Source organism: Oculina patagonica, chromosome 12 (genome assembly GCF_052425735.1).
Source record: "Oculina patagonica isolate OP01 chromosome 12, crgOcupat, whole genome shotgun sequence".
In the NCBI taxonomy this organism is placed as follows: domain Eukaryota; kingdom Metazoa; phylum Cnidaria; class Anthozoa; order Scleractinia; family Oculinidae; genus Oculina; species Oculina patagonica.
The window spans coordinates 14,280,891-14,293,582 of NC_135769.1; the positions used below are offsets into that span (position 1 = coordinate 14,280,891).

At 39.0% G+C, this 12,692-nt stretch overlaps 1 protein-coding gene across 1 annotated transcript in view; it reads right to left on the minus strand.

Annotated features, from left to right (window-relative positions):
* The window catches only part of LOC144632709 (protein N-terminal asparagine amidohydrolase-like), a 112,614-nt gene that overhangs the window by 49,964 nt on the left and 49,958 nt on the right, over positions 1–12,692 (minus strand). Inside the window, exon 4 of the mRNA XM_078491418.1 lies at positions 5,342–5,453. Coding sequence (XP_078347544.1) covers positions 5,342–5,453 — 112 coding nt within the window. The remainder of the gene's footprint in view (positions 1–5,341; positions 5,454–12,692) is intronic.

Genomic DNA, 12,692 nt, shown 5'->3' on the forward strand with positions numbered 1-12,692 from the left:
ATCCACAAAAATGATCATGGAAACCTAGCTCCCGAGAGTATTTCAGTATTTCAATTTTCGGTCGGAAATACCGAGCGAGTTAAACGTTTTTACAATGTCAGTTTGGTTTTGCACAAATTGTACGAACTTTATGTGACTCACCGGGCACGATTTTTCAAAGACTACATACCCGGCAGTCAAAAATGCTTCCCGTTTTTCCATCAAAATTTCCATTTGAACCTGCTGAGATGTCGGTGTAGAAATACCAACCAATTTTCCAACTTAAGGCCTCAACAATTGCCTCGGCAAAGTAGTACAAAATAGCTACAAAACGCTTGAGCGTTCGGTGACGAAAGTCCGCCACCGATGTAACCGTCGGTGTGACACTTTAGTGGCGTGACAAAGGTGGCACGTGGTGTTGGTTTTCGCGCCAAAACGAACTCAGCGTTGGAAGCGACGGAGTTCTTCTGTGGGCTAAACGGCCAAAGCTCTTGAACATGCGATTCCTGAAGTTGAGTCAGTAGGTAACAGTGAGATTGCTGAAGAGGATCAAAACGAAATAACCGATCAAGTTGTGTTTGAAAACCTTGATAATGCATCAGACATTCCTGAACAAATCCCGGGGGGGGGGGTACTCCCTATAATGGCCTATACGGGGAGGCTCCGCCCCGAAAGGGGTACCTTTTTTAGGCTCCAGGTATATAAAAGGGTAGGGATTTCACAGGTTTAGGTATATGAAAGGGTAGGGAAATCTGTCATAATGATATTTTAAAAGGCCTTTACATTAAATATTTCGAGCAGACGCAACTTTTGGCTGTATCGTCGTAATTTATTAAGCGCTACATAAAAATGACAAGAAAACATCCCGTTTTAGGTAAATGTGATGTCGTGTAGGTATATGAAAGGGGTGCCTTTTTGCAATAAAAGGTATACAAAAGGGGTACCTTTTCTATCAAAATGGTATATAAAAGGGTAAGGGGTTAGATCTCGGGGCGGAGCCTCCCCGTACAAAACTTTTCGAGTACCCCCCGGGGAACAAATTAAAACTGAAACAAACAAAGGAGCTCTGAATGTCAAGTCGGAAATAACACAGGATTCGATAAATTGGCCAGACACTTCTGAAGAAATGAATATGGAAATCTCTGAACAATCAATAAAAGGAGAATTTTGTCCTAAAATATCGGAGACTGATGTTAAAAGTGGGCCGGAAAAGCAAGGAAACTCAAATTATAGCTTCATAAAAATGCCACCCAAAATGATGAAACGGGGTCGACCTAAAGGCGCTGAATTGACAGTAGTTGGCCTTCCAAAATCCAAAAGACGCAAAGGAGACTCCAAGAAATTATTGCCGTTCAGAAAACTCCCTCCGGATGAGAAGTCGTGGTGTTTCCAAAGATTTAAGACTGATTTCAAGGGATGTTTGTTCATTTAGAGAGTGACCGTCCTTACTGTATAGGTTTTGCACATAAAATGAACATAAGAACACTATTGCTTTTTCTTGAATCAGTCAAATGGACGAAAAAGAAACAGTTTTCTTTATGACGACTGCCTAACCTAGGAATACTAAGGTATAGGCTAAGGTATGTTTTTGTTACTTAGTGAGTTCGTTAATCTCAAAACGTTTAAGGTCAACATTGTTATTATGTTTGATTGTTGTTATGTTTAAGGCGAACTTTAACTCCGTATTAACTTGGAAATGTACACTGACTTGCTCTAATAAAGTTTTAATATTTAACCCAGTTTTACCCGTAATCCATGATATACCGTAGAATTTCGAGAGAAACGGTGCCCCGGAAAATTCACGGTTCCGCGAACGTAACGTGTATTTTACCTACCTATAGAACCCCGAAAGTACCGGCGCTTTGAAAAAGTCCTAAAAAAGGGATACCCTTATTAGTTACTAGGTCCAGTAGGACCCAGACCTAGATCAACAGAACCTCGACGCTATTAGGCACACGTTGCGAACTGATCTGAGAGTGGTCTCCTCACTGAGGGGTCAAATCCCCTGAATTTGAAAAAATCTACTTGAGTGACTATATATAGAGGAACGCTTTGTATTTCTATTTAACCGAGAGCTTCGTCGCTTCCAACGCTAAGCCGTTTAGCCTACAGAAGAACTTCGTCGCTTCCAACGCTGAGTTCGTTTTGGCGCGAAAACCAACACCACGTGCCACCTTGGTCACGCCACTAAAGTGTCACACCGGAAGTTACATCGGTGGCGGACTTTCGTCACCGAACGCTCAAGCGTTTTGTAGCTATTTTGTACTACTTTGCCGAGGCAATTGTTGAGGCCTTAAGTTGGAAAATCGGTTGGTATTTCTACACCGACATCTCAGCAGGTTCAAATGGAAATTTTGATGGAAAAACGGGAAGCATTTTTGACTGCCGGGTATGTAGTCTTTGAAAAATCGTGCCCGGTGAGTCACATAAAGTTCGTACAATTTGTGCAAAACCAAACTGACATTGTAAAAACGTTTAACTCGCTCGGTATTTCCGACCGAAAATTGAAATACTGAAATACTCTCGGGAGCTAGGTTTCCATGATCATTTTTGTGGATATTGAATGTATTGATTATTCATGAATTTTTGACTGCCGGGTATCTAGTCTTTTGAACAACCGTGCCCGTGAGTCGAGGATTTTATAGTACGCCGAAGCCAAGAGAATTCGTCCACAACAAAAGCAAAACATTATTTAGAATCGCTTCGCATTTCTCAGCAAATATCGAATACTCTCGCAGGGTTTCAACTTCAGTTTTTGTAGAAATTATTCTATAAGAGTTGACACCGGAGTCAGAGTACGAATTTTTTCTAAGTGTCGAAGAATCAAGATTTTGTAGTATGCCCAAGCTCGAAAATTTCCTCAAACACAAAGCCAAAACTATAATTGAAATCGCTTGGCATTTCTAAGCAAAGATCTATAGTTTTGAGGAGGATTGGATTGGTTTTTCCGTGGAAATTCTAGAATAATTTCAGACTGCCGGGTATGTAGTATTTTGAAAACACTTCCCGGCTGCCGGGTATCTAGACACAATGTTGTTTTTGCGACGCCATATTTGAATTGTTATAGGTAGACCGCTGTTCAATGTGTTCAAGGCCGTATCGTTACGATTGCTCCACGAAAAAGCACGAAAAAAAATACGGATATTTCCGACTACTGTCGGAGAAAACATTGCGCATATAATTGCGGCGTAAACAAATGGTTACACTCAAGCTGCGTTTTGTCTAGGCTCTGCGAGGGTCGGATATCAAGACCCAGGATTAAACAAAAGCCATATATACAGTGAATGCTTTCGAATTATATTTGAAGATGAAATACGAAAGAATTTTGCTTTCTTTGACTGAAATTCCACTCGAACTGCGTAGATACGATCGCATGTTGTAAAGCCGATTCATGCAACATTGCTGTCAACGCTAGGTCTCGTCCCTAACTACCTAGGTTGATGACGAAATAGAATGGCGCTTGCATGTAGCGACCAAATTTGGCCTAATTTTTAACCGCTCCTAAGCTAAAAGAAGCCCCCATCTCTTGCATTTGTTTTAACTTCACTAATATCTTTGAAAAGAGCGGGTTTTTTGGTATGGTTTATTTTTGACGTTTGTAATTTTTAAACGATGTAAGTGCTAGTGATTATTTATTCGTGTTTTAGTTACGCAATCCATTGTTTGTGCGACGCTTTTTATAGATCGCCTTTCAGACACACGTGCGTTGAGATAAGAAAGCTGACATGTCACTTTTAAAATTGTTATATAACGTTTGTAAATGTGACAAGTCACGTTTTTTCCACGAGATCGCAAATGATCACCCACAGCGGAAAGTAATCCCTTGAGAAATTAAAAAAGTCCCTTGAGAGTTTACAAATATGTGGTTCCAAATTTTGTCCACATAACCCCTATTCTACCATTTTAGCTTGTAAACAAGCAAAAACGTCGAAAAAACTGTGACCGGACCGACCATTAGCTGGTAAATAACTTATTTTTTTTCCTACTTTAATGTGTTTGATTAAAAAAAATCTACAAAGATTTTCTTGCAAAATGTGTTTGTATTATATGCACGCATTCAATGTTGAGTCGATCGCTAAGCTACGGCAAGAGTGAAGAATGATCTGTTTGCTATAAGAGCTTACTGCCAAACAAAATAAATTCGCTAAAATGAACAGTACTCAAGAAAAGGTTCATCAGAAAAAAAAGAAAGAGAAAAGCATCTATAATAATAAAAAAGCACATTGTAAAACCAAAACAGAGCATAAAAAATCAGCGAGTCGCAAAACACTTTTAACTCCATTTCGGCTTGTGAGTTCTTGAACTTACTTTCGGACTGGAAAGCACATGATTCCCACAGTATTTTGTTTCAATAAATAGTTTGCGAAAGTAAAACTGAATGAAGCTGAACTGTGTAGTTTGGTCGCACACGGCACAATATTGCGAGAACTAATTTGACTGTTTTTTTTTTTTTTTTATAAAGCATCTCATTTTCTTGCAATTGAATGGCGATAAGCAGTATTCGGTTTTGGACAAATGTAGCATAGAAGCAAGGTGTTTGAAAGGATAAATCAGGTCTGTACACCAGCGACTTGCAGTTAACCGCAATGGCGTGAAAATTAGTGCGAATCACAGGCAGCCCACACTTATTATAAATTGTTCAAACTATCGAATTTGTCAAAACACTAAATTGTTCGAACTGTTGAATTCAGCAAAACACTACTCAATTTGTCAAAATGTTGAATTCAGTTGAACCAGAAACCCATAAGAGTTGAAATGTGTAACGCGCGCGCACAGCGTTTGAATATTCAATTTTGCTAAGTACCATATTTGGAAACATAAAAAATTTGTACGCGAATGCTTTATACACGAAATGACACATGGAGCATAATTTTTGGTTTTGCGGTAAGTTGCTTGAATTTCGACCTAAACGCTGTAAATTTCTTACAGAAACTAAAGAAATACATTAAGTGTATTGAAGCGAAGTTCTTCAGACTACTTCAAGAAGATGAAACAGGAGAATTTAACCAAATTTAACTTTATTCAACCAAGCTTGTTCAAAAACAAGATTACGCCATCGAGCGCAAGCTAGCGCGCGCTGTGAATTTAATCCAAACATAGTAATTTTGATTGGTTAAATGGTTCTCGTAATTTTCCAAATATGGTACTTAGTGTAAACGAATGTGCAAATGCTTTGTACAATGCGAATCATAGGGAGTTACACGTTTCAACCCTTATGGGTTTCTGGTTGAACACAAAGACTAAGAGAGACTTGGACATTCTGTTGTAATGTCCTGTGGTTTAAGATTGTCAACAGTTATTATACACTCTAAAACAAGCAGATTTTAATTTGTTAAATTCACAAGTTATTGACTTTACCTACCTTCCACTGCTATGCTTTGATTTGGAAATTTGATTTACAGATGCAATCATGCCTTTTAATCCCTTCTCAGTACTATCTCCATCAAAGTGTCCTAAACTGGTCACACCTGACCCTTATTAAACAAATTGGGGTAAAATTAGCAAACTTATAACCATCTGCATGCATGAATCATGATGTATGTGTATTGAGTTGCATTGCTGGCAGTGCAGTTATATAAAAATTACCATGTTCTGTTTACAAGAGCATAACAATACTGAATGCTTAAGTGTCTCTTAGTCTGTAAACTCAGTTTCAGTAATAGTAACAATGTAAGGGTACACAGATGACAAGGTCAAACCACGCAATAATTGTTGGTTGGTAAATAAAGACATACACAAAGTACGACTTGCAATTAGCCCTGTCTCGTCTGTATATTAATGTCACCTGCCAACCGCACCAACAATCCCCAGTAATGAGGGCTAGATTGTGTTTAACAGTAAATTAACTCAGAATCTCAATGGACACTGTAGAATGCTGTGGAGTTGATCAATTGAAAGTATCATGCTTATGTCTCATGTTTATTAGCTTAATATTTTACTTTCACTAAGTATAAAAGATGTTAAAAAACCGTAACTCAATCTTTTGTTTGTTTGTAACACAACACTGGCAGTTTTTTGCACACCTGAACAGTATAAAACAGATATTGTCGAATAATCAAAGGAATGGTTTTAAGTAGAGTGTACTTTTGTGACGATTAACAGGGCTGTTGCTTGCTAACCACTAAAACACTACACCACTAAGGCGCTATGGGGTAAGTTTTGATAGTTGGTTAATTAATTAATATTAATTAACAAGAAGCTTAAAGAAAACTTATAACGGAGTGGTTAGAATATACATGTAAAATGTGACCCTCCACAGGCAAACATGGGAAAAGGTGAACACATGGGCATGCGTGCGATTAAACTGTTTTTTGTGTGTAAAAAGTTGCACGTTCAGTTTGTGTTAAAAGAATTCGAGTCGAAATCGAAAATAGCAAAGAAAATGCATTGTCACTATGAGCAAGTGTAGCAAATTTTGTTTCAGATTATTCACAAGAGTAATACGATACATACGACGTAACTATAAAGATTACTGAGAACTGTGATTTTCAACCGTTTTCATTAACATGTTTGTGTTATTTGCATTTTTTTTACATAAATCGATAAAAGCCAATTCTACTGTTTTGTCATTGAAAAATTTGAGACCGCAATTCCAACCAACCCCAAGATTTGTATTTATAGAAATAGAGATGTTTTGATAGCGAGTTACTAATTATAGAAATATGAGAACTGCAATTTTACAACCCACCAACTTTCAATATTTTTGTCTTTATTTGCAACATTACTGTACTTACAGAGATATATGTTGTTTACCAAATAAAAGATGGTTTGTGTTCTGCAAGAAAATTTATATATAATCTATGCTTCAGGTCTAACAGATAAATACCGCCAGTTTCTTGACTTAAATCGTTCACGGGTTCCCTTGTAAAAATTTCACCGCGATCGCGCCGCGACTGACGCGATCGCGCCGCGATTTGTTGTCATCGCGACGCGATCGTGCGTGACGCGATTGTAAATGAACGCGAACGCGCCGCGATAGTTGCGATCGCGCCGCGATTGCCGCGATAGTCACGATCGCGGCGTGATGAGTGCGATCGCGGCGCGATTGATTACCACCGCACCGCGATTTGGGGGGCTGGAATAAATCTCGGGAAGTGTTCCCGGCGAGAACTCACTTCTCGATCACCGGGAGAAAGTCAATATGCTTTGAAACTCTCACAAATCATGCTGTGGTCGTAACGCAAATCATGACTTGTATTGATGAAATAAAATTTAAGTACTAATCAAAGTAGTTATAAAACTAGTTTGATTTAAAATGTCGAAAAACATTTTATTACGTGACGGTGAGCCGTGAGGACGTGATTCCCACGAGAAAAGTTTTATTTAGTTTTAGTCTAGACGAACTGGCGCGACAAAGCGGCGCGTGATAATGAGTAAAGATAAATTAAAAGATAAGAATTTTTATTTCTTAACAGTCCGTTTTTGTGACTACTGCGCATGCGCCAGTAGTCACTATTGCTGTCATGTCCGTCCCGAAAGTAAGTAAGTAACAATAGAGTATACTTCGGAGCCAATCAGCACAAAGAAATACAGATATGTGAGTCTCTTCGGTAACACTTCGTAACAACGATGGCCTACCGATGGTCTACGATGACAAACTAACATCTTTGTAGTGTTCGATTGCGAGGTCTGTGTTTTATATTTTACAACATTCACCTCTCACAGCTTTCGTATTTTGTTTCTAACCGAACAGATGAAAAGTTTCGTGAGAATTTTTCAGCTTTTAGGTCGGTATAGAAAGTATACGACAAATTTCTCGGCTTCGCTTCGCTCTCAGCTTTGGAACGGATTGTTCGATCGCGAGTTAAGTGTTTTATATTTTACAACATCACACAGCGTTCTCATTTGCTTCCAACCGATCAGATAAAAGGTTTGGTGAGTACATTTATGCCTTTAGCTCGACCAGTTATTAGTGTGCGACGAATATGTATTGTATTTTAACCTGATTTGACCACGCGTGATAAACAACACGTGCGCTTGCCGATACTCCAACTCCATAATTGCAAAGTACATTAGCCTCGTGTGAAGAAATTGAACACCTCTTTAGGAGAATTCAGCCACTGCGGATGAATATTTCGCGCTTAAGTTTTAGGGGAATACATGATCCCCTCTCCCACTATGGTAATAATATAATATTGTGTCCGTTTACGTAGCAAACAAATCTGAATAAGTGCCTGCTATTGACCTCTACTGTCGAATTAAATCTTCTAGTGATCGAGAAACTATCGATGTGAAAGCTGTGGTGAATCATTACAAAAATTCTTTTTTAAAAAATAATTACTCCAGAACTGTGATTTGTTAGATGTATTAAAACATAATGATCGTAAACCGTGGTAGTTCGATCAAATAAGCGATAAACTACAGTGTTCATCATTCAAGCCCTCGCAGCCTAAAGTTCAAGTCACGCAATCGCTTTAATACAAGTACTTTTACATATATACAACTCCACAGTACGCTTTTATTTGAGATTTTAGTCTTTATATCCGCTTTTTAATTGTAATTCTAATTGTAATATTTTACTAATATTGCAATCTTTATTTACTATATTCAGCAATAATTATTTCTTTATTGCAAATCATTTAAGTTAAGTATTTACAGGTAATTGAACAACTTCCAGGCATAGAAGATGAATGAAAGTTTCCTGTTACAAACACAGTTTTTCTCCTGTGTATACAATGAAAAAAGTCCTTTGATTGCCAATTACAAGGAAATGAACAAACAAACAACCTGCAGAGCAGTGTGCCTCTCACCAAGAAAGTGTGAAGTTTTGACCGATTACAGTAAAAAGAAGAACCCATTTGTATATAAGTTAAAAAGTTCAACGCGGACACCTTTTCGAACACCAATAATATCTTGATGGGTACAGTTGTAGATACTATGATATGTAGCTGAACACTATCCACTTGACTTCTCAAGATCAGAAAATGAGAAATTCAAACCTATTGTGCTTCTATTAAAGGCAAACCAAAAGCAAATATGAATTGTTCTGCAATGCTTTGAATAATTATGTTCTGTTCTTGTTATATAGATATACAAAATAACGATGTAGCAACTTCTGTTAAATAGATCTCACTAAGTTGTTGTATCATTCTTGTTTGATATTAAAGTTTATTAAATTAATTGAAACTGTTTTTGATTATCCAATAATTTTTGGGTTGTATTTTGGAGCCGATTTCTGGTTACTTTTGTGGGAGGCGCAGTGGCCTAATGGTTAGTGTGCTGAACTACTGATCAATTGCAAGCAGTCGGGGTTCGAGCTCTGGTGCGGCATTTTGTTCTTGGGCAGGAAACGTAACTCTCATGGTGTCTCACTTCACCCAGGTGTTTAATGAAATGGGAACTGGCAAATTGACTGCTAGGGGGTAACCCTGCAATAGACTTGCATTCCATCCAGGGGGAATAGAAACACTTCTAGTTAAATGCTAAGGAAACCGGGATAAGCTTCAGCCTGATGGGCTACTTAGCTCATATGCAGTCTCTTCCTATTATCTTCTTGATTAGCACTGATTTATACACCATATAACACTCTGACCGACAGTTTTACAATAAATATAGCCGCATATATATGCCAATTCTACTTTCGTAATTTTCATCGTCTTAGCAGTAGTCACACACGCCTGTAGGCGCCTATTTTTTAATCTTTTCAAACACTTTGTTTCTTTCTTTTCTTATCTTTGAGGAACCTTAATACCTTTCAGCAATCCAATGACAAATTTCTGTCGGCCATTTTCTTCCGAATGCAAATACAATCAGGAATTCGCTGCAATTGCGTTTTTTGCATTGAAAAATCCTCTATATGGCATTTAATTTAATTGTGGCTCCGAAGAGGCTGTCAGAATGAGCTTTTTTTAGAGCTTTATATTTACCTTCCCGTAGACCACGATCGTAGACCACACACATCGAAGTCCTTTCCCGCCTTTTGCCGCAAGGTGTCGTGAACTGAGCGTTACGATTGGCTGAGTTAGGTCACGTAGTGCATAGTACACGCAATCGCTACGCCATCCCAAGCAGAAAAGAAATTTTATTTCGAGAAAGTTGGTATGTTTTCTCTTCACAATCAGGACTGGAAAAATGTGTTCTTTTTTAGCTGCTTCTGTTAATAACAAGAGTTTAGAAGCGACCTAACTTGAGGGAAAAGCGTCTCTGTGAAAACTGCTAGAATTTGTTTTGTTAATTCGAGCGACAGCTTGTTTATAATTTCAACAGCTAGCGCTTCGTCGCTTCGTCATGGACTTTGTTGACTGAACTACAGCTAAACTGTGAATATAAAAAAAATGCAAAACTCGAACAGTGGAAAGAGGAAAACATTTTGACGGTAAGGACCATTCAATGCAAAGTTGTACCTGTTGATGCTTGGGACTTAAATGTTGTATTATTTAAAAAAGCTTCGGGGAAAAGAAAGCGCATCTTCGACGGTTCGGCTTCTTCGCAGATGCAAGAGATAGTTCGCTCGTTTGGTAGATCACATCATTGCATCTTCTTTCGCTTGAGCACGAGTAAAAGGTTAGTTGCCGTTATGTATGTGTTGTTCACATTTTACAGAAGAACTGTTCACTTATTTGCTTGTAAACTAAAGACTCAATCACGCTCTCCGGCTTTGCGAAATTTAATTGTGCTCGGCAGCGAAACTGGCCGTCTTTTTCTGTAAGCTTCTGTAAATAAATGATGTTGTTTCGATTCAGTCTGTGTGTTTGTTTTGTCGGTATGCAAAACGCCAAGATAATTGTTTTTAAATTTATAGATTTAGGCGATCGCGGCGCGATGCGAGAATCGCGGCGGCCAGAAGCGCGGCGCGAATCGCGGCGCGAATCGCGGCACGAATCGCGGCGCGATCCAAGCCGATCGCTGCGCGAATCGCGGTGCGATCCAAGCTCAATCGTGGCGCGATCGCGCCAATCGCGGCGGCCAAACGCGGCGCGAATCGCGGCACGTTCGCGGCGCGATCGCGGTAAAATTTTTACAAGGGTTATTTCATGGAGGAACGCTAAGCGATTTACCATCAGCCCTTACCAAAATAACAACAGATGAATAAAACTGAGTTAAAATCTACCTGATAATAAACATCATGGAGATAATTGGCTTCATCTCCAGTGTATAAATTGGACATTCGTTACTGGTTAGCAATACAGTGTTGATCAAATCAGTAGTTGGTTCGTCTTGTAAGTTATCGAAAGTCTAAATTTTATCAGCAGCTAAACTTAATCTAGTTCTGGGCCTTCCAGCCTTTTCGGTTGCCCCCTAGCAGCTGCAGTATGGCGAGGGAGATTTTTCCCCGTTTGACAAAAGGTCTTCCATACGTTTGAAACTATAACATCGCACTGCTCACTTTGTACTTTGATCCTGTTGCTCTAAAACTTCCTGGGTCAAACTCTTTTAAAACATCTCCGCCTCAGCTCAAAATGTCATCAACAATCAGTGAGCTCAAATCCTTTCCAACTGATTTCCCACGGTGGAAAGTTCACCCGTAATCCTTCATTTGAAAGGAAAGTTGTTCTGCCCACAAAAAGAAACACAATGTCACGTGACCAATCTGGGCGCTCCAAATGGTCACGTGAGCAACCTTTCAAGTCTCAAAGTTGCTCTTAAAGCATCATGCCTACTTTCGATGAAACAAGTACAGAGGTGAGCTCCAATCTTGGTATTGCCATACCAATCAGACATTCACATTTTCATCTTCGTCCTTCACTCTTTGATAGAAGCATTGTCCATATCGGAATGTGCTTGCATCAGCAAAATTGTGTAACTCATACTTCTTCCCTTGTTTTGTTCTCTTCAATTCGAAACATCTTGGAAATTTTTTGAGGCATAGAAGATCCAGCTTTCACTGCTCCTACCTTGGCCAGACTTTATTCGGCAGTTTCTTCCCAGCTGACGTCCTTTTTGCACACTTCTTGCAACATCTTCTTTGCTCTTATGACCAAGGGAGCCAGAAATCCAAGAGGATAGTTTACATAGTTCACAGAAGTTACCATCACCAACAATCCTGTTATATTCAAGTACTGATCCTTCAAAACAGTGTAGAAACTGAAGCAGTTTAACACCACTGACCACTGAACTCCTACAACTCTCTCTAGCGGAAGTTGTTTGGATGGCAGATCCAGGATGGCATCAACTGCTCTCTCACTCTTTAGTACTGATCTGATTCAAGTACTTGACGATTATTTGAAACAAACTTGTGAAGATGAAGACCACCCTGCTTACAAACTTCAGGAACTACTTGAATGCGGTTCTTTGCTTGCTTTGCAGACTCGAGTACAGGGGGCCCTCACATCAGATAAGAGGATAAATAGGAATAAAACTTTACCTACTTTTGTCGCGTCTCTTTCTTTCTTTTTACGCGGTCTGCAAGTTGGTGGTCTGGAGCCGAATAAATTATTCGCGGTCAGCTTGAACGAGGACTGGAACCGAGAAATCTTCGGAACCGCTTGTATCTCTTAGTTTATAACAAGCGGTGAATCTGTAAATGACAGCCTTCAAATTTGACAAAAATTCGCAGCCAAATATCTGTCTGAATTTTACTATACTTACAGACAGGAGAAAGGTTGTACTGGACATCCATGAGCTTATTTTGCCCAATTGTTTCTAAGGTATACAATATTTTGGCGTCGTTTTAGAAATCTTTGATTTGGTTGCATCTTTCTGCCAGTTGGGGGTCACGGAAGTAAGAATTTCAATTCATTGATTGACAGGTAAATGATATTGTTTGTTCTGAT